At 54.9% G+C, this 24,812-nt stretch overlaps 1 protein-coding gene across 1 annotated transcript; it reads right to left on the minus strand.

The window, feature by feature from the left end:
• Nucleotides 1-865: 865 nt before the first annotated feature.
• On the minus strand, nt 866-22,898 carry SLC2A7 (solute carrier family 2 member 7). Its single transcript, XM_020285550.2, has 12 exons — nt 22,848-22,898; nt 21,424-21,522; nt 19,204-19,364; nt 16,138-16,262; nt 14,518-14,670; nt 12,580-12,705; nt 12,088-12,275; nt 10,963-11,073; nt 8,657-8,758; nt 3,518-3,593; nt 2,069-2,196; nt 866-1,078 (listed from the first exon to the last, which is right to left on the minus strand). The coding sequence occupies exons 1-12, from the start codon at nt 22,896-22,898 to the stop codon at nt 866-868; spliced, it is 1,533 nt and encodes a 510-aa protein (XP_020141139.2).
• Nucleotides 22,899-24,812: the final 1,914 nt, after the last annotated feature.

The following is a 24,812-nucleotide window of genomic DNA, read 5'->3' on the forward strand; positions in this document are numbered from 1 at the left end:
TACCTCCAATGGAAGGAGGCACAGTGATTCTGGAGCCCAGAGGTGAGGGGACCTCCCTCCAGGTGGGACAGGGGAGATTCTAAAGGCACATTCATGCTGAGTTTTGAGGGCTGGGTAGGGTTTTGGTTATTTGGATGAGGGGTGTGTGAAAGCACCCAGAAAGAAAGGCACAGACGTTTGAAAGTGCAGGGGGTGGTGGCAGGAAACCATGCTATGCCACGGTTACCATCTGGGGTGACAGAGAGCCAACCAAGGACTGCAGCAGGGAATGGCATGATCAGACAGAACGCAGGTGCTGCACATGCTCGCCTTGCGTTCAAGTAAGATGTCCACTGCCCCAGCCCAGGGAGGGCTATTGACTTGGGACTGTTTTTCTGAAACTGGAAACAAGTCGTGCTCTTTTGCCCAGTTGTCCCTGGGATCAACAGCTGTGAACGCTGGCCAGGACTAGCTGTGCGATCTCCATGGCGTGGAGAGAGGAAGCCACCTCGCCAGGAAGGCAGTGGGATGCAGAGCCTTTGATTCTTTAGCCAACATACTGGCCTCCATATCAACCGCTGAACTTGAAAAGTTTTACTTTAAAAAGCGCATCTGCACATCATGCAAGCTGTGGTGCCAATGCAGAATCAGAGAATCGAGTCTGACCAGTCAATGCTCGTGGACCTGCCTGGCCCTGTCTGTCACCCTCCCAGCTGACCACTCCTCAACTAAATCAGGGATTAAACGTTCCGCCGTCTTCCAGCAGCTGCCACTGGCGGCACAAAAGTCTCAGAGCTGTCACCCTTCCCAGGGGCCTGGGGCAGGGAATCCCCTTTGTCATGGCAGGAAGCCTTGACCATGGGCACACGGACGCCGCGCAGAGCCACTAAAAGGAAGTTTGCCTGGTGGCCATTGTCCCAACATGGGAGGTGTCTTCTTCCTTCTCCTCTGGAATCTCCACCCCATTTCTCTTGGCGAAAATGCGGTTTATCTCCACAAACGTTCGGCCCTTGGTCTCAGGAATGACCATGTAGATGTACACAGCAGTGAGGAGGCAGATGCCCGCAAAGATGATGAAGCTGTAGGCGCCAATGGCCTCCTAGACCGAGAGACGAAGACAGCAGGAGGGGAACAGAAAGACACGACGGGAGGGTTCTGGCTGAGGCTTTTGTGAGTCATAAAGGGGTTTCTTGGTGGGCTGGAGAAATAAAACAGCTAGAAAATTGGATCCCCCCCCCCAATATCAAAAAGGAATCCTTGGCCCTTTGACAATAGGGGCTTATGGCCTCTGGGCCCTGAAAGTGCTGAGGATGCAGAGGTCAAGGTCAAGGTCGTGTGCACATCTCAGCAATAGGAAGCAGGCCTCAGGGGATTTGCTCCCTCTCTGGCTCCAGCTTGCTTTTTATTGCCTCTGACCTTCTGGGATCAGAGCCCCTGAATAATCGGCCCCTCACAGTGGAGTGGGGAGCTCCCTTCAGCGGTGGGAAGCTGGCCTGTTCAGAGGGTTTGGCTGCAGCGGGCTCACCTGACCATGTGCTCACCGGACCACGTGCTCACCTGACCACGTGCTCACCTGACCACGTGCTCACCTGACCACTGTGCTCACCTGACCACGTGCTCACCTGACCACGTGCTCATCTGACCACGTGCTCACCGGACCACGTGCTCACCGGACCACGTGCTCACCTGACCACGTGCTCACCTGACCACGTGCTCACCTGACCACGTGCTCACCGGACCACGTGCTCACCTGACCACGTGCTCACCTGACCACGTGCTCACCTGACCACTGTGCTCACCTGACCACGTGCTCACCTGACCACGTGCTCACCGGACCACGTGCTCACCGGACCACGTGCTCACCTGACCACGTGCTCACCGGACCACGTGCTCACCTGACCACGTGCTCACCTGACCACGTGCTCACCTGACCACGTGGCCTTGAACGCGCCTGAGAGCCAAGCACCCTGGCTGACTTCTCAGAGGTTCTTGGCATGAGGGGGCAGGCTGCAGGTTCCCTGGGGTCCCTCCTGCCACAGGGCTGGGCCGGGCCGGCTGGGACAGGGGTGGGGACAGGGCCCTGGCTCACCTGGACCGACGGGAACACGAAGCCCACGATGAAGTTGGTGAGCCAGTGCACCGCGCCGTCCACCACGAGCGCGGCTGGCCGGGAGGACTGCAGGAAGATCTCGGTCCTCACCACGGCGGGGACGGGACCTGCGGGCAGGGGCCGGGACCAGTGGGGCCGAGAAGGCCGGGCTGGGGCGTCCCGAGGGCTGGCGGGACGCGGCCTGTTCCAGCGCCCAGGGGCTGGGACGAGGGCGGGAAAGGAAGCCCACCCACGCCCACAGGGCCAGGGGCGGAGACGGCAGGGGCTGGAAAGGTGCCCTGGGGCTTGGGCTCCATTGCCACGTTTCCTCAAGGCCAGTGAAGGTGTGTAGCAAAGAAGCGAATGGAAACCGTGCGGGGAGCAGCGGGAGGGGTCGCGGGAGGAATGCGCCCTGGGCTCCCAGGGGCTCCGGGCCGGGGTGCTGCCTCCGTCGGGCGGTCTGGGAACGGCAGCGCCTGCCGTTCTGCCTTTCTTCGAGGCTGAGTCCTTTTCTCAACTGTTTTTTCTTTTTTTTTTTTAAACAGTATCTGTTGCCTGCTCACAGCAACCTCAAACTCCTGGGCTCGAGTGATCTTCCTGCCTCAGCCTCCTGAGTAGCAGGGTCTACAGGCATGAGCCACCATGCCCGGCTAATATATTTATATATATATATTTGTTGTTGTTGTTTGTTTGTTTTTTAGTTGTTCAGCTAATTTCTTTCTATTTGTTTTTTAGTAGAGATGGGGTCTCGCTCTTGATCAGGCCGGTCTTGAATTCCTGAGCTCAAGCAATCCTCCCGCCTCGGCCTCCCAGAGTGCTAGGATTTTATAGCCATGAGCCACCGTGCCTGGCCTCAACTTTCTTTATTGCCCCCTTAAGGAGCTTTGTCTAAAATACCTAAAGCCATTTTTTCCCTCACCGCCATCCCATGAAAATGTATGCTGTATATCTGTTTATGTCGCGTATGTATATCTGTGGCTTTATGCACAAAACGAGTAAGATTCAGCCCCTCCCCGCAGTCTCCCGCCCTCTGCTGATATGGTCACGTTGAAAATGCGCGGCCTTGGGGATGCACATGGAGGGGGATTCGGAGCCCCAGAAGGAAGCTGCCCTGGGGCTGTCAGGTGCAGAAGAGAAGGGTGCCTTCCTCGGGGCTCTGCTCCCCGGAGTGGGTGCTTCAGGAAGCTGACTGTCCTGCCTCCCTTTTCTCCACCAGGACAACTGCAACTAAGTGTCCCTTAGGACCTGGCTGAGGATGTCTCATCTGCCTCTGGTCGCCCCTGGTCACCACGTTCCTCCCGCAGGAGCCCGAGGCCTGCAGAGGCAGGTGGCTTGCTCCAGTGGGGGCGGAGGGTTGAGGACACCCATTCATTCTGCAGACATTCACCGCGCACGGCAGGTGTGCCAGGTCCAGGAAGGACAGGGGTGGGGGAGGGGTGCAGTACTCACTGGGCCCGATGGAATGTCCCGAGATGTAGGCGAAGACACAGAGGACGCCGAGGTAGGACAGCTCAGGGACCGTGCTCTGTGGGGAGAGGCGGGGCTGTCTGGGCTGAGAGGGCCTGGCCTGGGACCTCTGTGAGCCTGGGGCTGGGGGCCCCATGTGCGGATCGGCCCACCTGCAGGGCCACTTTCCTGCCCCACCCGGATTTCTGACACCTCCATGGGGCTCAGAGGCTCTGTGGGCAAGAGAGGAAGATGAGAACAAGGGCTGCCTTCTACCGTTCAAGTTCACGGAGGGCTCCCTCCAACCTCACCTAGCATTGAGTGATGGAGGAGGAGGAATACCTAACTTTGATTTATTTTCATGCCAGGTACCATTTTCTGCACTTCACAGGTTTTTGTTTGTTTGTTTGTTTTTGAGACAGAGTCTCACTTTGTTGCCCAGGCTAGAGTGAGTGCCGTGGCGTCAGCCTAGCTCACAGCAACCTCAAACTCCTGGGCTCAAGCGATCCTCCTGCCTCAGCCTCCCAAGTAGCTGGGACTACAGGCATGCGCCACCATGCCCGGCTAATTTTTTCTATATATTTTTAGTTGGCCAATTAATTTCTTTCTATTTATAGTAGAGATGGGGTCTCACTCTTGCTCAGGCTGGTTTCGAACTCCTGACCTCAAGCAATCCGCCCGCCTCAGCCTCCCAGAGTGCTAGGGTTACAGGCGTGAGCCACCGCGCCCGGCCTTGCACTTCACATCCAATCTTGCTGACAGCCCTCTGGAGGAGCATGTGACTGTTTCCGTCCTGCACATGTGTGGTCAGAGAGCCCGGGCACAGACCATGAGGCCCCTCGGTCCCTCAGGGATCAAGCAATGGCCTGAGTCACCCAATCAACAGGTGACGGGCTTGGGATCCAGACTCACTCTGGGGGGCATCCTTGTAGGAGCTCCGGGCCAGGGGAGCCGCCAGACCACCCTGTCTGTCCCCAAAGTCAGGGGAAGGGCTGGCGCAAAACCAGACCAAACGGGGCATTCCCAGATGAGCTCCCCAGGTGACGTGCTAATGACAGCAGTGATGAATGCTATGAGGGAGCAGTTGGCATTGGGGCTGGAAGACGTGGAGGGTGAAGGGCCCCCCTCAGGCTCCCGAGCAAGGGAGTGACATGACCGAATCCATTTCAACAGGAGGCAGGTGGGGGGGGGGGTCGGGGGCATTTCAACACTTGGAGCAAAAGGGGAGCTGCCTAGGCTGGGGGGCCGCCCTGGACCTGGTGCAAGGGGCCGGCCGCTGGCTGTTTTCAGGCAGAGCCCTGGGTCGGACAGAGAAGTGAATGAGAAAAGCCACCGAGGACGCCGCCAAGGTTTCAGAGACGCGCTGGCAGTGCCCTCGGCAGACGACGCTCGTTTTTTGTCCACCCCTTTCCCTCTTGCCCATAGGCCCCAAAGGTCCTTCTGAAAACTTTACATTTGTTTTAAAATTAGAAAAGAGGCCGGGCGCGGTGGCTCACGCCTGTAATCCTAGCACTCTGGGAGGCTGAGGCGGGAGGATTGCTCAAGGTCAGGAGTTTGAGACCAGCCTAAGCAAGAGCGAGACCCTGTCTCTACTAAAAATAGAAAGAAATTAATTGGCCAACTAATATATATATATAGAAAAAATTAGCTGGGCATGGTGGCGCATGCCTGTAGTCCCAGCTACTGGGGAGGCTGAGGCAGGAGGATCGCTTGAGCCCAGGAGTTGGAGGTTGCTGTGAGCTAGGCTGATGCCATGGCACTCTAGCCCAGGGAAGAAAGTGAGACACTGTCTCAGAAAAAAAAAAAAAAAAAATTAGAAAAGAAAGTTCTTTCAACAGGAAGGTTTAATTAAACAGAATCATGAACGTCATGAAGGAGTTCAGAAAAGTTCGCCCCTCGCTATGACTCCTTGGTATTTTGAATTAAAGGCCCTTCGAGATCAAAAGGCACTGGAAGGGGCTGTCCCTCCAGCTGCATAAACCGGACTGACCTGTCAAAAGCACTCCTTTTGGACTCCCTTCCCTTCTCTTTATCTCACTGTACTGCAGGAAAGAAAATCAAGAATGCAGCTAGACCGGGCCCAGCTCGTTTTAAACATAATACCTGTTTAAGGTTGCAAGTCAATCTGTTTCTCCCCATCCATTCATTCTCTCAAGTATCTATTCATCCTCTTCAGCAACCATTTATTGCCCCTAAACAGAATTTATCTGTACTCCTCATCTCTCCCTCCCTGCTAAAAAGAGAGTAAAAAAATATCTGGATCCCCCTGGGACATTGGGTAGTCATGCTGCTATTCTCCCCATGCGAAGCAGGGTAAATAAACCTCTTCCTCTTATCTCTCTGCCTCTCCCCTGCCCCTGTTTGCCTTGCCTGTCCCTCCACAGGCCCCGGATTGCTGGAGAGCCCCTGGACCCGCCAGCTTCCTCCCACAGAGAGGTCTCTGCACTCTCCCGGCCTTACGGAGAAAGTCGCCAGGGAGGTGTACCCCCATAGTATCCTCAGTTAAAAAAATAAATAAAGACATATAAAGACAAAAAAAGATAGCCATTAGGGAGAGGACAGCTTGGAAGAGAAGGAAAAGAACAAAGACCTCGTCTCTAGATCACAGAGTAAACTCTTCCCACACTCTCGAGCTCATGTGTGTACATGCACGACTGTGCTTGCAGCTACGTATTTTTCATCTGAAAGGGTTTCGGTACAGTGGTGCAGTTACTGCAGGAGCAACAACGGCCAAGAGGTATCCGAGCAGACACAAAATGCTGACTGTTTTAAAGATACTTCCTATTATTTGTATCCACTGTCAGTGGGAACGTAACCTAGTACAGCCACTATGGAAAACAGCGTGGAGATTTCTCAAAAAACTAAAAGCAGAATTACCGTTCAATCCAGCAATCCCACTTCTGGGCATCCACCCAAAGGGAAAGAGATCAGTATATCAAAGGGACACCTGCGCCCCCAGGTGTCACGTTCGCTGCAGCGCCATTCACAACAGCAGAGATAGGGAATCTACCTGTCCTTCCGTGGATGCATGGATAAAGGAAACGTGGCGTCCATACGCAGTGGAATACTATTTGGCCATAAAAAAGGAATGAAATCATGTCATTTGCAGGAGCATGGATGGGACTGGAGGTCATTATCTTAAGAGAAATGAGCCAGGCGCAGAGAGACAAATATTCCATGTTCTCACTTGTATGTGGGAGCTACAGAATTTGATCATAGAGAAACCAGCCTGGAAAAGGTGCGTGGGGGGGGGGGGAGGTGATGAAGAGAAGTGGGTTAAAGGGTACAGACACAGAGAGAAGGAATAAATTCAATGTTTGACAGCAGAGCAGGTGACTACAGTTAAGCAAAAGTGTATCGTACTCGGGAGATAGACACCCTGGACTCTCTGACTTGATCACTTTGCATTATATACATGTAACAAAATTTCACATGTACCCTATACATTTGTACAAATAAAAATAAATTTTTTTTTTTTTTTTGAGACAGAGTCTCGCTTTCTTGCCTAGGCTAGAGTGAGTGCCGTGGCGTCAGCCTAGCTCACAGCAACCTCAGACTCCTGGGCTCAAGCGATCCTCCTGCCTCAGCCTCCCGAGTAGCTGGGACTACAGGCAGGAGCCACCATGCCCGGCTGATTTTTTTTTTTTATATTATATATATTAGTTGGCCAATTAATTTCTTTCTATTTTTATGGTAGAGACGGGGTCTCGCTCAGGCTGGTTTTGAATTCCTGACCTTGAGCAATCCGCCTGCCTCGGCCTCCCAGAGTGCTAGGAAAAAATAAATTTTAAATGTTCACATCGTGGCCATGCTATGTATTTTCTTTCTTTCTTTCTTTTTTTTTTTTTTTTTGAGACAGAGTCTCACTTTGTTGCCCAGGCTAGAGTGAGTGCCGTGGCGTCAGCCTAGCTCACAGCAACCTCAATCTCCTGGGCTCAAGCGATCCTTCTGCCTCAGCCTCCCAAGTAGCTGGGACTACAGGCATGTGCCACCATGCCTGGCTAATTTTTCTATATATATTAGTTGGCCAGTTAATTTCTTTCTATTTTTAGTAGAGATGGGGTCTCGCTCTTGCTCAGGCTGGTTTCGAACTCCTGACCTCGAGCGATCCTCCCACCTCGGCCTCCCAGAGTGCTAGGATTACAGGCATGAGCCACCGCGCCCGGCCCATACTATGTATTTTCATAACTTCTGTAGAACACGGTTAATAAATATAGGCTGCAAAACAATTACAAATTAAAACGGTGTATTTCCTGTTTGGGTGGCCTGATGTGTTTTTCAATCTTACTATGACACGATTCCCAACTTCTTTTTAGCCTCTCCCTTTACCATTTCTTTTCCCAGTTTGTCCCGGTCTGGTCTCCAAGATACTTTTTTTTTTTAATTCTGAGTTCATACAACAATGTAGTCTCTGCGATTCTCTTTTTTTTCTTCTGCATATTATGGGGCTACAAATGTTTAGGTTACGTATGTTGCCTTGTCACCCCCTCCCCAAGATACTTTTAATGCTACAGACTGACGTACACCTTGCCATGGGCAGGGTCTCCTGAGGAGAGCCCTGTCACACTCATTACCTGGGGTGTTATTTTAAGGACACAGTTACAAATCAGCCCTAGCTCAGGTGCGAGAACATCACGTTCCTTCCTCCTTCCCTGTAGCCTGACCCTCCCATTCGTCTTGCGTGTTGCTGTTGCTATTTCAATCGAGATTGTTTTCCTTCCTCTTGTCACAGACAAGAGCGTTGGGTCACTAGTTATTTTCCCTGGATGTTTATTCTGTAGTCCACGCCAACCCCTAGCTGTCACTCCTTCTACTTCTTGAACCGGATGCCTCTTTAGGAACAGGTGTTCTCTTAAATCCACACCTGTTTATTGTCAGTAGGTGTTTTCTAGCACAGTTGTGCCCTCCCATGCACATGTGGACATAATGTATTTTATTGCAAACTGTCCTCTCTGTTTCTCCTTTACGTGACAGCTGGGCCGGCGTGTTTTTTTATTCGTCCGCAGGCCTGGGTGTAGGCGAGCCAAACCACCCCCGGCCTCCATGAACTCCAGGGTGGCGGCATTGCAAAGTACCTGTCTACATCTCTCACCTCCACCCGCCGCCCGACCCCCCACCCGGGGGACAGGGGTGAGTTCAGACCTGGAAGAGGAGTGCCAGAGTCAGCACCAGGCAGGCGGAGCCGCAGATGCCGTAGCCGACCAGCAGGAGGCGCCGCCGCCCCAGCCGCTCCACGAGGAAAGCCTGGGGGGGGGGAGCGTGGGCCTTGAGGAGCCTGCAGGGCACCCGGGATTCTTGGGGCGGCCGAGCCTCCACCCCCTCCTACGGGTGCCCCTTTCTCACCTCCCTGCTTGTGCGTGGGATGCAGGCTGCCCACTTTGACACGTGTTTGACACTCGCGCCCTACACCAAGACCCTTCCTACTTCCCGTCACTCGCAGATCTCCCAACTGGAACGACCACATTCTCTGGTCTCTGAGATGCTTTGACACCTTGGGACCTTGCCCGCCCTGGAGGGACTGCCCCTCCCATAGTTAGCCAATTCCTAGAGGGAGCAAACAACGGTCCCCGAGAGAGTGCCTCTCTCCTGTGCACGCCAACCCAGGCCCACCCCCTCCACCTCCTGGGTGGGGCTCGCTCGCTCCGGCCGCTGTGCACTTGGCCGATCACCCAGGGCCACGTCCCCCGCCACGGCACGTCCGCCCAGAGCCTGCCCAAGCTATTTGCTGTTTACTGAGCTGACGCTAAACCTGCCTGCCCTGCCTCGCCCGTTCCGTTCTGCCCGTCCCGTTCTGCAGGAACCGCAATAAAGCGTCTTGCTCACATTTTCCCCTCCGTTTCTCTGTGCCCGACTGGCCCGGAGCTTCCTGTGAGGCCACCGGTGTGGCATGGCCTGCCCCCTCCTCCTGGGAGCTGTGAGTGGCAAACTATCCTTTCAGCAGCAATTGTCTCACCTGTTGGCCTTGCCTTATCTGAGTAACAACAAAACCTGCGTTTAAAGACAGACTCGCCCCTTCCCCGGTGCTCCAAGCTCCGCCGTGCCCCTTCCGGGGCTAGCATTCCTCTGCGTCTATGATAATCCATTTCTGTGTCTGCTCCATCCCTACACTCCGACCCAGGGCCAGGCCCTGCACAGTCACTGCACTCATGGGACTTCCGAGCCTCCCAGCAACCCTACGGACAGGGATTGTCACTGCCATTCGTTGTGCCAGGAGCACAACGGCAATCCCAGCATTGCACAGAAAGTGTCAGGGAGACAGGTCCACCGCATCTCCTGTGCCTGGCGCCCGGATGCTGCCCCTCCACTTCTCTCTGTCTCGGGATTCTCCGAGTAGGCAGGCTGGAGGAAGGTCCTGTCGTGATCATTTACCCTAGAGGAGGAGGGCTCTGAGGATACAGGGTGGATCCTGCCCCAGGGGAACAAAAGGGAGGGGCCCAGGGGACTCGCAGGAGGAAGGGGTTAACAACTGGGCCCCGGGGCCTCCTGCCTCCTCCCCTAATTCTCTCGTTGTCCTCTCCTGCTGTTTTCCTTCACTTTTCCCTCCCTGTCCCCCTAAATCCTCTGTGAGCTGCTTGGGACTTCAACTAGTTCCTGGGAAAATACAAATAAGCAATAAATAATTTCCTAAAAAGACATTGACTCTCACTGGCAACTCAAGAAATAGGAACCAAAGCGGTGTGCAGTGGCTCACGCCTGTAATCCTAGCACTCCAGGAGGCCGAGGCAGGAGGATGGCTCAAGGTCAGGAGTTTGAAAACAGCCTGAGCAAGAGTGAGACCCTCAACTCTACTAAAAATAGAAAGAAATTATCTGGACAACTAAAAAAAAAAAAAATATATATATATATGTATTAGCCGGGCATGGCGACACGTGCCTATAGTCCCAGCTACTCGGGAGGCTGAAGCAGGAGGATCGTTTTAGCCCAAGAGTTTGAGGTTGCTGTGAGCTAGGTTGATGCCACGTCATTCTAGCCTGGGCAACAAAGCCAGACTCTGTCTCAAAGAAAGAAACAGGAGCCAAAATAGTCAGACGCTGACTCGACAACGTGCCAGGTAAGGAAGCGTGACCATCGGCTTTGAGCGTGAGCGCGCCTCTGCGGAGTCTCGGTGACGCGACACCTGCAACGCAGCAAAAGTGGCTCGGATTTTAAACATTAAACTCTGAACAAATAGTACTGTATCAACAAGAAGCAACGCCTACATCAGAACACAGGGAATTGCAATCACCATCACAATGCTTCTCAGGAAGAAACTTGGATTGGAAAATATTTTGAGTCGCCTGGTCCAGGACACACAGGTGGTTAAGTAGGTGCACATCCAAAAGTGCACGTCCTGCAAGTGACCCCAGGATCAGGGCCACGACACTCAGCTAACTCCGTGGGGCTCCTGTCCACCTGGGGACATCTGCTCCGAGACCCTCCAGCAGGCAGGATGCCGCCCGGCCACTCACCGAGGCGACGGTCATCACTATGTTGATCACGCCGGCGCCCACGGTTACGTACTGGGAGTGAGCGGCCTCCACGCCCGCGGCCACGTAGATGATGTCCGCATAGTAGTTGATCTAGACAAAAACACAGGGCTGTGCAGGGAGGCCTGGGCCACTGGCTCAGCGTTCCTGACTCAAGCAGCAGACAGTCCTGAGAGCCTGGGCTGGGGACCCCTGGCCAGGAAGGAGGGAGCAGCTGATGGGCAAGAGCCATGACTGGGGGTCAGGACAGTGAGGACAGAGCCCAGCCCTGCCCCCCTCTGAGCCTCAGGCTCTGATCTACGAAATGAGAACCGGCCCACACGGCATTTGAGAGCACTTTTCCCTCCGTCGCTTTGCTGTTCTGTGAGCTCAGACCCCACAAAATGATTTCTCAGCTCTTACTTTGGGCCAAGTCAACCCCCAACTCAGCTTATCTTCTGGCCAAGCACCAAGCACATTGGCACAAACAGCACTTCTGATAGCCGTGTCGTGCTGTTCCCCATTTGGTGGCCCCCACCTGGGCTGTCCAGTCCTCCCAAGGTCTCTTGTTAAACATCCACGGATCCCTAAAGGCCCAGAGCCACCTCTCGGGCACTTCCCCGGGGGGCACCAACTGGGTTGCCCACCCAACCTCTGACGTTTCCGGAAGGGACCCTCGGTTTTTCTCAGATCTCCACCCCTCCCTTTGCTATGTCCACAGACACGGGTACAGCGAAAGAACCATGTGCACCAGCGTCACTGCTGGTGGACGCTCCCGACCCAGGCTGGGTCCACTGACCCCTGCCCTGGGGACCCGAGATTGGTCCCAGGAGGTCTCCAGGTCCCCTCAGTCTAGGGGTCTCTCGTAGAGAGGGGAAAGAACTGTCGGCTCGAAGCATTTTCCCTAGGGGACAGGGAAGCAAAGGAAAAGGTTCTGTCGCAAGAGAAAAATAAAGCCTACGTGGGGAGAGGCGGAGCAGACAGAACTCAGGTTTCCTCCGGACACTCTGGTCCTGCTTCGGGCTGTCCCTGGGCCCGGTGACCCCTGGCCTTGTGCTGCGGAATTCACCCATTTGCACATCGGATCTGGCTGGTTCTGCTTTCCCCTCCTCGCCAGGTCCCGCGTACCGCGTTGATGCCGGACAGCTGCTGGCCGGCCATGAGCACCACGACGGACAGCAGCTGCCAGCGCAGCGCCCGGAAGGTGCAGAGGTTGAGCACGGACAGGCGGCCCTCGGCGCGCTCCGCCTGGGCCTCCGCTCGCATGTCCTCCAGCTCGGCCTCCACGTCGGCGTGGCCTCGCAGCCTCTGCAGAGCTGCCGGGAGCAGAGCGCCGTCCCCAGCAGCCCGTCCAGCTCGCTGCGGGCTGGACCTCCAGACCCCACCACGCGGCCCACTCTGACCGCGGGCTCGCCTCGCCGCTCCCCTCCGCCTGACCCCAGCCAGGTCCCCAACACCGTGGTTGTGACCCGATCTCCACCCCCACTCCACCCACCCACCCCGACTCCACTTTTAAGCTGCTGGCTCTCAGCCTCAACCCCCGGTGACTCCTACTCTGACCGCGGGCACAGCCTCCGGGCCGCCCCAGGGTGGAGGGGTTGGCGGAGGGCTTCCACGTACCTTGCCGTGCTGTGGCTTCGTCCCCTTTCTGGATCAGGGTGTAGCGGGGGCTCTCAGGGAAGAAGGGCAGGGAGAGCAGCTGAATTAGGGCAGGCACCCCTGTGAGCGCCAAGAGCACCGGCCAGCCTGCAAGGAGCCAGGTCAAGGGCTGAGGGATCCCCCGGGAGGGCTCCGGGCACCCCCTGGCTGGCTCCCTCCCCTGGAAGGGTCGCTGGCCCCTGGTGTTCCTACCCTTGGAGAGAACCCAGGTCCCACCCACAAAGGGGTTCCACATGAAAAATGGAGAAAATAATTATAATTTTAAAAGTACATGTTATTATTTTGCAGGATGAGCACTTTTCTCTTAGGGGTAGGATATGATTTAAAAGTTTGAGCCCTAGGCCGGGCGCGGTGGCTCACGCCTGTAATCCTAACGCTCTGGGAGGCTGAGGCAGGTGGATCATTTGAGCTCAGGAGTTCGAGATTCGCCTGAGCAAGAGCCAGACCCCGTCTCTACCAAAAAATAGAAAGAAATTAGCTGGACAACTAAAAATATATAGATAAAATTAGCCAGGCATGGTGGCGCATGCCTGTAGTCCCAGCTACTCGGGAGGCTGAGGCAGAAGGATTGCTTGAGACCAGGAGTTTGAGGCTGCTGTGAGCTAGGCTGACGCCATGGCACTCTAGCCTGGGCAACAGAGACTTTGTCTCAATAAAAAATAAAAATAAAATAAAATAAAAGTTTGAGCCTTAGAGAAAATGAAACTACGTCTTGTTCCTAATTTTATGGCTGGAATGGACATTAACCTCTGCCCCTCTGGTTGAGGAGCGGGTGGACCCATCATGTGCTGTGTGAGTTCCTTCTGGGAGGCTGGGGTGAAGGGGGGACCCTGAGATCCCACAAAGAGAGCAGGGTCTGCACCTACCACCTCCCGCCCCTGCCGGTAGTGGGGCCTGGACAAGTTGTTCAAGCTCTCTGAGCCTCAGTCTTCTCATCAGTAAAATAAAGATAATAATACTAATAACAGTGTTAACAAATAGCAGGCACGGGGTGGCGAGGGTGGAAGAGGTGCCACGCACCCGCATCAGTGCAGGGCGGCTTTTCCCAGTCGATGCTGCCTAGTTAGTGTGCTTAATATTCAGCTGCAGTGGGCGGTTTGGGAGTCGTTCGTTATTCCTAACGAGTTTTCGTTGCAAGCCCCCGGAGTCTCCTCCCTGTCCCTTCTGGGTCCCATGGGGAATGCAAGGACACAGACCCACCCACTCAGGCATCTGTGGAATGTGGGTCATTTGAGAATGAGTGTGAACCACCCCCCACCCCGTGTTCCCGAGCCCCAAGCCCTGTCTGCTGCGCCCTCTTCTTACTCAGCCCTGCGTGATTGTGTCACACTCTGTCCTAAACCTCCACCCTGTCCCCCACCCTCGCTCTCAGGCAACCACCCCGTCTCCTGTTCCCTGAGAAAATAGAAACCACCAGAAGAAAACGTCTGTAGGCATCAGGAGCCACGCCCGCCCAGGTAATGGTGCACGTGGCTGCACCCGCTCGGCCCATCGGCCCATCAACCCCCTCCCTAGGGACCGTTCCTACAGCAGCCGAATGTGCCAATACTGTTCCTGGCTTGAAGAAAAACCCCTCTTCCCTTGACCCCACATCCCCTTTCAGCTACCACCCACCTTCTCTCCTTCCCTAGGCTGCAAAACTCCTAAGAGCTGTCTACACTGCTCGTCTCCAAGCCTTTGCCTCCCATTCGGGAGCACAGTGTGTCCCCACCACTCCCCAGAACAGCCCTCACCAGGGTCGCCCACCGCGCTGCACACTGCCCAGCCCGAAGGTCACCTCTCAGGTGACCCCCATCCGACCCGATCCATCGGTAACGTCGGGCACAGCCGAGTCCAAGCCTGGACCCCGTGTGCCGTGGCCCCGGCCGTCCCCCGGGACTCCCGTGTGCTGCTGGTCACCTGTGGGGTTGCCCAGGATGGCGTCGAGGCTGAAGATCTGCGCTAGGAAGACTCCGAGGATGACGAAGACCTCGGTCATGGTCCCCAGTGTGCCCCGCAGGTTCTTGGGGGCCAGTTCCCCCAGGTACATGGGGAGGGCGCTGTAGGAGATGCCTGGTTCGGGCAAAGCAGAAATCAGGGGGGCGAGGAGCAGACCCGGCCTCCCGCCGCAGGGGCCTGAGGGTCCATCCAACCCCACTTCCGAACCCCGGAGCGTCTCTGCACTGCCTGCCCCTCTGTGGAGATAGAAATGGGCCCGCCGAGACCGCCCGGCAACAAATCCCTCCAGAATGCTCGGTGACGTCCTGGGGACATCACCACGGTGAGAAGAGGACACCGTTTCCTTTCTAGCTGCGGGGCTGGGCCACTTCCACAGGGGGGGACGCCGAGCTTCCGGGTGTCCCTGGGTAGCGGGGCACGAAGGTAACGTTTTTGCTCCTGTTTATTTTCTGATTTTTCTAAAGCACAGACAGACTACTTGTGTAACTTTTTTTTTTTTAAATAGGAGAAACTGCTCCAGTTAAGCAACCTCGCTCACCTGCTGCCTGAGACCCCAAATTCTGTATTCCTTTCACTTGAAGCCCCTTATCCTCAGTTTAAACTGTTTGTCCTCTCACGCCTGTAATCCTAGCACGCTGGGAGGCCCAGGCAGGCGGATTGGGAGGCCCAGGCGGGCGGGTCAGGAGTTCGAAACCAGCCTGAGCAAGAGCAAGACCCCGTCTCTACTATAAATAGAAAGAAATCAATTGGCCAACTAATATATGTAGAAAAAATTAGCTGGGCATGGTGTTGCGTGCCTGTTGTCCCAGCTACTTGGGAGGCTGAGGCAGCAGGATTGCTTGAGCCCAGGAGTTTGAAGTTGCTGTGAGCTAGGCTGACGCCATGGCACTCACTCTAGCCTGGGCAACAAAGTGAGACTCTGTTTTAAATAAATAAATAAATCAGTAAGTAAATAAATAAATAAATAAAAATAAACTGTATGTCCTTGGAAGATACCTTGTGAGACCTTACTGGTGATACGTACTTCAAGGTAAAAGTGTGTATTTTTTATTTACTTATATTTTTTGAGACAGAGTCTTGCTTTGTTGCCCAGGCTAGAGTGAGTGCTGTGGCGTCAGCCTAGGTCACAGCAACCTCAGACTCCTGGGCTCAGCCGATCCTCCTGCCTCAGCCTCCCGAGTAGCTGGGACTACAGGCATGTGCCACGAAGCCTGGCCAATTTTTTCTATGTATAGTTTTAGTTGGCCAATTAATTTCTATTTTTAGTAGAGATAGTGTCTTACTCTTGCTCAGACTGGTCTCGAACTCCTGAGCTCCAATGATCTACCCGCCTGGGCCTCCCAGAGTGCTAGGATTACAGGCTTGAGCCACTGTGCCCAGCCCGAAAGTGTGTTTTCAAAGGTCATTCCCCGATAAATTTTGTTAAGGGAAGGGAAGGGCTGGAAAGCGTATGGCTTGCAAGGGCCTGGGAAGGGAGACAGGAGGATGCGGCGACAGGCAGTGCCAGCCGGACTCTGTCCACCCTGCCTCTGGCCGAGGAGCCCCTTCCCCCGCGGGTGAGCCTGCGCTGGGCCCCGCCACCTGCACAGACGCCCAGCACCACGCGGGAGCAGATGATCAGCTCGAAAGCCTTGGCCGCCTTGCTGGCCCCCATCAGGACGGCAGGGACGACGGCGAAGACGTTGTTGATCAGCAGGGCGCCCTTCCTGCAAAGACAGCAGGACAGACGCGGCTCATGCTCTCCAGACCCGGCCTCGGCGGGCGGGCGGGGGTGTGTCTGCGCGAGGGCTGGCGGGCCCGGCTGCGCACTGTGTCCCGGATTCATCTGTGGAAGCCCTAGATCCTGATGTGATGGCGACAGGAGGGGGTTGATTAGGTCATAGTGGGAGGATGCCCTCGTGATGGGATTAGTGCCCTCGTACGAAGAGACATGCGAGAAATCTCCTTTTCTGCCCCGTGAGGACACAGCAGCAAGAGGAAGGCCGTCTGTAAGCCAGGGAGCGGCCCCTCACCAGGGACCAAATCCGTCGGCACCTTGATCTTGGGTTTCTGGCCTCCAGAACTGGGAGGAATAAAGGTGTGCTGTGCAAGCCACCTGCCTGTGCTGTTTCGCTACGGCAGCCTGAGCTGGTCAGGACAGGTGGGAAGCGTGAACCGGGAAGCAAGGACAAAAGGAGGGGAGAGTTGGGGTGGCTGGGAGTAGGGCTGGCGGAGGGCATCTTCCTAACAATCGGAGCTGCCGAGAGACGGTAGGGAAGGAAAGAGGAATGGGCTGCCTCAGAAGGTAGGGAGGCTCCCGTCACCGGGGGTAGTCAAGCTGTCACTGGTGGTGTCTATACCATACACGATGATTGGTAGGAATGTTAAGCCGGGGTTCCCACAGCAGGTGGGATGCAGAGCTGGACTAGGTCATTCCCAAGATCCTGTCCGAGGCTGAAAAACCGTTAGCCTCTAGAAGGAAGGGAGGAAAATAGAACTATGTGGGGTGCATCCGGCGCCTTTGTGACCCATCCCATCGTCCTGACTCTGTGCTCTATCCCGATGCGGGTGGCACCAACAGTTCCCTGGCTCCTGCCACCTCGCCTTCGGCTTGGGCTTTGCCCAAGGAGAAGGGCGTGGGCCCGGAGGGAAGAGGGCTCCCAGCTGTGGGGGTGCTGGTGTCTTCTCCCTCCCTCCCTCCTTCCACCTCTCTCTCTCTCTCTCTCCACCTCCGGGCGGTGGTGACTGCTTCTCCCCTCACCCCTTCAGGTCAGGAGGTGCTGAAGCTGCCAGCAGCCCAGGCACGACCTTTGTGATCCCCCTGAGGCCCCCGGGACCCTGACTGATGCAGGTGCCCCGGGTGAGCCGACGGGGAGGCAGGGCCCTGGCGCCAAGAGCAGGGAGTGGGTGGTGGGGTCTCCCTGGCTCAGCCACACTGACAACTTACCAGGGAGTCCACAGACCCGGGAGCCCTACCAGGGAGTCCACCAATGCAGATTGGTGTTCCCAGGCCACTTTTGTCTCCTGGGGCTGCCACACCCCAGAGAGCAGTGGCCAGAGCCCCAACATGGAGAGCGGAGAGTCAGCCAGCAAGAGAATAAGCAGCCCCCATGCGTTCCCACCCTCCTCTGGACCTCCAACCCTGCCGACCAGGAGGCTGTCAGCCTGGGGGAGGGGGGGCGGGCTGGGACCCTCTGGTAAGGAAGGGTCTACCAGATTCCTGGGCTCAGCTTTCTCATCTGCAAAATGGAATGTCCCTATGATCCCTCCACCACCAAAGCTCTGTGACTGTGGGGTTCAGACAGGGAAGTGGAGGCCAAGCCTGGGCTTCTAAAACAGTCCAATCACTCTCAGTGTAGCTGAGAACAGCTCGTAAGCCTGCATTGTGGCATAATTACTAACACAATACATTAAATGTTTTCTTCATTCAAGTGCACACATATGACAAATTAACTGTTTTTTTTTTTTTTTTTTTTGAGACAGAGTCTCACTTTGTTGTCCAGGCTAGAGTGAGTGCCGTGGCGTCAGCCTAGCTCACAGCAACCTCAAACTCCTGGGCTCAAGCGATCCTCCTGCCTCAGCCTCCCGAGTAGCTGGGACTACAGGCATGCGCCACCATGTCTGGCTAATTTTTTCTTTATATATCAGTTGGCCAATTAATTTCTTTCTATTTATGGTAGAGACAGGGTCTCACTCTTGCTCAGGCTGGTTTTGAACTCCTGACCTTGAGCGATCCACCTGCCTCGGCCTCCCAGAGTGCTAGGATTACAGGCGTGAGCCACGGTGCCTGGCCAATAAGTTAGATTTTGAGAAAAAGTAATAACCACAGGCCCGGCCTCATAATTAATTTTCAAATCTGCACTATTTTCTTTCATGCCTGCAGACTGAAATGCTATGGTTTCTCGAGTCGGTTTCCTTAGAGGGCTCTCCACTCATCCTGCAAACCACCCAACTGGGCACATCAAGTCCAGGTGTCCCTGTGAATTGTGAATGAGTGGGGCCTGATCTCCTGGAATGCCACCGTGCCCCACCCTGAGACCTTGGCCCTCACTCTTACTTCCTGGGGACCTTGACCCGTTCATCTTGCCTTATCTGTTCAGTCACGTTTTTGAAGCACCTGAGCAGAAAGGCAGAAAGATTGGTGACTCTGTGTAAGACAAGCAAAGTACAAAGACCCGCCTAAGTCTTCATTTCCAAGCTAGACAGGAGCTGGTGGCCCGTGGAGTGACTCAGTCTGGCCCCAAACCTGGGCAACAAAGTCTGACGAGTTTGTGCAGGGAGGGGCTGCAGCTACTGGAACTTGGAGCCACAAGGTCAGTGGACCCCGAATGGAACCCCATCGAGGAGCATGCACCAAACACCTGCTGGAAGTGCTTACCAGGCTCTATAAAGTTGGGGACCATCAGGAACTTTGGTCTCAAAGGCTGCCCCGCCTCTGCGGGGCTGATGGAGGGAATGCTCTCCCCCTGCCACTCGCTGCCCAGGAAAGAAATGCCAGAGACAGCCGGGGCCTGGCTTTAAGGTCACCATGCCTTTGACAAAGTGGAGACTGGATTTCAGACCTGGCTTTTGGGGTCACATCATCTCCCCACCAGGTGCACAATGGCCACGAGACAGTGTGGCTCACTGACGCGAATTTCAAGTGAGAGCAGCGAACCTTCTGTTTACCTGCCACACTGGTCAGCCAGCAGGCTGACTATCAGCGATCCCAGCAAGCCGCCCAGAGGAAACACGGACACGGTGCAAGACCACAGGAGCAGCATGACGTTCTCGTCCATGAAGGTGGCGTGTCGCTCGAAGTAGGTTTCATTGTAGAACGACTTCAAGACCTGGAAAACATTGCCCCACCCACAGCCAAGAACACTGTGCAACTCATGAGAAACGATGACATGTGCGTTGTCATTGGCCACTTCTCATCGTGCAGAGGGGTATTTCTGCTAATACCTCTGGGACACGATCGAATCTGTTAATTTCCTGCTGTGACCTGACAGTAAACAAATCTACCGTGTGATGGGTTGAGCTGAAGAACCACCACAATGCACAAAGAAAAAATTGTTAAAAAATTCACTGTTAGGGCCGGGCACAGTGGCTCACGCCTGTAATCCCAGCACTCTGGGAGGCCGAGGCGGGCGGGTCGTTTGAGCTAAGGAGTTCGAGACCAGCCTGAGCAAGAGTGAGACCTGGTCTCTACTATAAATAAAGAGTGCAACCCCATCTCTACCAGAAATAGAAAAAATTAGCCGGGCACGGTGGCGTGCCTCTGTAGTCCCAGCTACTCGGGAGGCTGAGGCAGGAGGATCGCTTGAGCCCAGGAGTTTGAGGTTGCTGTGAGCCAGGCTGATGCCACGGCACTCTAGCTGGGACAACAGAGTGAGACTCTGTCTCAAAAAAAAAAAAAAAAAAGAAATTCACTGTTAGAAAATTCACTTTTAGAGCCTTGCTCTGCCAGAGGCAACATAGGAAATATTCTTACTAACTGCATGACTTTAGGCAACTTTACACGGCCTATAAAGCCTTAATTTCCTCATCAGTTATAGAACTATATCTCATAGGGAATTTGTGAGCATTAACTGTGATAAAGAGGTGGGACAATGCTTGACTCAGAAAAGACATTCCATCAATGGTAATAATCATGAGTACACTAATTTATGTACATATGTAATACACTCATATGTGTATGTATACATGTTAATATATGCATATAAGTATATTGGTATGTGCCATGAGCAATTACTGCAGTAGCTCCTATAAAGCAGTAGCTGTAAATTAATGACATTGATTTTTTAAAATACTTAAAAATACAGCAGGACTCAAGTAGCCCCATAAACGATTACTCCACCTGCCCCACCTGGAGGCTAGCTCCCAACCCCTCTGCCCCTTCAGAGACCTCCTCCCTGTGGTTGTCCCCATCTGCCCTGCATCCCTGGCCTTTCCCTCTCTGCTGCTCCCCTCCCATGAGTTCACAACCCGGCTCCTGCCCTAGAAAGACCTAATGTGACCCCTCATCTCCCTCCACTAAGCGTCATTCATTTTTTTTTTTTTTTTTGAGACAGGGTCTCACTCTGTTGCCCAGGCTGGAGTGTAGTGGTGTGATCATAGCTCACAGCAACCTCGAACTCCTGGGCTCAAGTGCCCCTCTTGCCTCAGCCTCCCCAGTAGCTGGGACTATAGGCACTCACCACCGTGCCCAGCTAATCTAAAAATTTTTTGTAGAGACAGGTGTCTTGCTATTGTTCAGGCTGGTCTCAAACTTCTGGCCTCAAGCAATCCTCCTGCCTCAGCCTCCCATGCCCGGCCTAAGTGTCGTTAGTCTCTCCGTGCGGTGGAACTCCTCGGAAAGGCTGCCCGTTTGTCTCTGCTCCTCCCTCCTGTTCTCTCTTGACCCCCCTCCAGCTGAGCTTCTGTCCTCAGCTCTCCCCTCGGCTGACCTTGTGAGGGTCACTCACACCCTGCACAAGGTCAAAGCCGTGGTCAGTCCTCGGTCCCCGCCTGGACTCATCAGCACAGCCACCCCCCCCACACGTTAGTGGGCTGTGGATGCTCCGCCCTCAGGCCCCCACCTGCCTCGGGCCTCTTCTCTTTCCCTTCACTCCCCAGCCCCTGTCTCAATCCCTAAATGCCATGGAGTTCAACCTTTGACCCCATTCTCTTTGTCGTCTCTGAGGGCCTTCCCAGGGTGAGAGCGGTGGGGCTGAGGACGGAAGATGCTGGGCAGGGACTCGAGGTCCCCCTGGGGTCCCAGTGTGCCAGGAGAGGACAACACTCCTGGGAGCAGCACCTCCGGTCACGCCCCGGTCCCCAGAGATGGTCATCCAGGAGGCCAGGGGAAGACGGTGGCCTCCCACCCCGCCAGCCTTGCCCAGCTGCCCGCCGGCCGCCTGTGCCCACCTTGTGCGGCGTGTTGACCACGGCGATGTTGTAGCCGTACTGGAAGGCCGAGCCGAAGGCCGCGCTCAGGGTGGCCAGCACCAGCGTGGGCTGCAGCCGCTGCGGGAGGTGAAGGCCAAGGTCGGCACATGCGGGGTCCACCGTGGTGGAGGCGGGTGGGGAGCCCTGTCCGCGCCCCAGGAAGGAGGAGGCGTTGGCTGGGTGGGGGAGGCGGCCCAGGTGGGAGGTGCTGTGTGGCATGGGGGGTGTTTTAGGGGACATGCCCAGCAGGGCGCTGCCCTTGGGAAACCTATTTTCCAGCGAGGGAGGCCAAAAAAAAAAAAAGACAGGCCGGGCGCGGTGGCTCACGCCTGTAATCCTAGCTCTCTGGGAGGCCGAGGCGGGCGGATTGCTCGAGGTCGGGAGTTCGAAACCAGCCTGAGCAAAAGTGAGACCTCGTCTCTACTAAAAATAGAAAGAAATTAATTGGCCAACTAATATATATAGAAAAAATTAGCCGGGCATTGTGGCACATGCCTGTAGTCCCAGCTACTCGGGAGGCTGAGGCAGGAGGATCGCTTGAGCCCAGGAGTTTGAGGTTGCTGTGAGCTCTGACGCCACGGCACTCACTCTAGCCTGGGCAACAAAGCGAGACTCTGTCTCAAAAAAAAAAAAAAAAAAAGACAAATATGATGATTCTAAACAGTGAGACGCTGTGAGGACAACGAAGCAGGGTGACAGTGGGGTCACAGCCAGTGGGGGCCGGGGCTGTGTTCAGTGGGGGGCAGGGAGGCCTCTCTGAGAAGGTGCCCTGGAGCTGAGCCTGGGCAGTGAGATGAGCAGCCGTGTGGGTGTCTATGGGGAGAACATTCTAGACCCGGAGCAACGTGCAGAGCCTTGAAGACCCACCACCTGCCTTTGGCTCTAGAAAAAGGAGGCTGAGCTCAGGGACGGGGGCTTTCATGGCTACCAGACACCTGGGGCAGCTCAGAGAGGGCTGAGCCCAAGGGCCAAGGTGTGAGGAGGGGCCGGGAGGGCTCGGTGGCTGCCTCCCAGAGCAGAGAAACCAGCTGGTGCCCAGCCACAGCGCTGCACCGGCAGGCCACCCTCTCCCTGCTTGCGCTGCACCATCAGCTGCCTGCCCTGAGCCCGCACTCCCTGTACCGGCCAGACAGAGAAGGATTCGGGCATCGTTCAAAGGCCGAGTCCCCTGTGCCTTTAGGGGAGGGGACAGCTGGGGGAGGGCAGAGGGAGGTGCGTCTGCAGTGCCATCCAGCCCCCACGTCCACTAAGCTCTGGGGTTTGGGGACAGCTGCTTCCCTACACTGCTCTCCCAGGGCGCACTTGCTAGAAGCATCTCCGGGGCCTTCACCTCCCTCCACAGGTTCCCATACCTGCTGGGAAAGGGACGGGGACAGTGACAGTTTCCTTGACTTGGCACTTACCCCCTCCCTGGGTGGGGTGGGCAGAGGGGTTCCGGCCTCTTTGTTCTCCATCCTTGCTCAGGTGGGAGAACAGGTGCGCTCTACCTGCCAAATGACACCTTAGTCCTGCTGTGGGCTGGCCACCTACAGGACCTGCTGTTTCTCCCCTGAGCCCTCCTGGCTTTATGACCCTTCTGCCCTCTGGACTTGCCAACGTTTCCCAGGAGCAAATCTTAAACATGTTGATAAGAAACAGGCTGGTGTTTTGCCAGTGCGCAAATCACACACAGTGTGGATTTCGTCTTTGCCTCCCCCAAGCCCCACACCAGAACCTCCCCAGTCGCACCAAGGAGGGAAGAAACATCATCTGACATTGGTCCCTAGAGATCAGGAGTTTTGGAAATCAAGTCCGGCTGTGGCCTGGATCTGGGAGGCTTCTGTCCTGCCATTTCTCCATACACGCCTTCTCTCTTGCGTTGGGATGAATCGTCCATGGGGGGAAAGAGAAAACTAGGTGGTTTTAAAGAAACACAGTTTTATTATTTCTAATTACACTTAATAGCATTAAATAAGTCCATAAAATATTGGGAAAAGGTGCTTGTTTCAGAATCGTCTCTACAAGCATTAAAAAAGGAGGGAGTGGCCGGGCGCGGTGGCTCACGCCTGTAATCCTAGCACTCTGGGAGGCCGAGGCGGGCGATCGCTCGAAGTCAGGAGTTCACCAGCCTGAGCAAGAGCAAGACCCCGTTTCTACTAAAAATAGAAAAAATTAGCTGGGTGTGGTAGCATGGGCCTGTAGTCCCAGCTACATGGGAGGCTGAGGCAGAAGGATCTCGAGCCCAGGAGTTCAAGGTTGCTGTGAGCAAGACTGACACCATGGCACTCTAGCCCGGACAACAGAGTGAGACTCTGTCTCAAAAAATAAAATAAAATAAAATAAAAAAGAAGGGAGTGAGCGAATTAATTATGACAAGTGAACTGATTGGAACACCAGGCGGCTGTGTCAACGGATAATCATGAAAATCATGTAGGAACCTGCAAACATTATGTGTCGTGTCTTGCATTAACATGGACTTTATGTGAAGGGACAGAAGCAGAGCACACTCAGTGCCATGGATGGTGGCCGGAGGGCCATTGCACGGCAAGGAGGAAGTGAGGTTCTTATTACTCCTGGGCGCCCCTGACCTCTCGGTGTTCTCTTAGGGGATCTGTGTTTTGCCCCTCACTCCCTCCAGAGTCCTCCGCAGCAAGATCATTAACACTCCTGTTTCCACTAACCTCAATCTAGACTTTCCAGAGCTCGTCTCGAAATTCTTCCAGCCTCTTCCCATTGCCCAGTGCTCATGCCATTTCCCTATTTTGAGGTATCTAGATGTTTCAGCAGCACCCACTTCAATACCCAGTAGCAAAATCTCCATCAGTTTTCTGTTTCTGCCATAACAAATCATCACAAACTTAGTGGCTTAACACAACACAAATTTATTCTCTGAGGGCTTTGCATGTCATAAATCTGACACGGTCTCGCTGAGCTAAAATCAAGGTGTTGGGGCTGGACAAGGTGGCTCACGCCCGTAACCCTAGCACTCTGGGAGGCCGAGGCGGGAGGATCATCGCTTGAGGTCAGGAGTTTAAGACCCGCCTGAGCAAGAGCGAGACCCCGTCTCTACTAAAAATAGAAAAAATTAGCGGGGCGTGGTGGCACATGCCTTTAGTCCCAGCTACTCGGGAGGCTGAAGCAGGAGGATCGCTTGAGCCCAGGAGTTTGAGGTTGCTGTGAGCTAGGCTGACGCCACAGCACTCTAGCCCAGGTAACAGAGCAAGACTCTGTCTCAACGACAACGAATAAAAGGTGTCGGCACCCTGCCGTTCTGGAGGGGGAAGAATCCGTTTCTCGCCTTTCTCAGCATCCAGAGGCACCTGAGTTTGTTGGCTGGTGGCCCGGGGCTGTCTTCAAAGCCAGCAGCAGCAGACCGGGTCTTTCTCATG

This window comes from Microcebus murinus, chromosome 2, assembly GCF_040939455.1.
Source record: "Microcebus murinus isolate Inina chromosome 2, M.murinus_Inina_mat1.0, whole genome shotgun sequence".
Lineage (NCBI taxonomy): Eukaryota > Metazoa > Chordata > Mammalia > Primates > Cheirogaleidae > Microcebus > Microcebus murinus.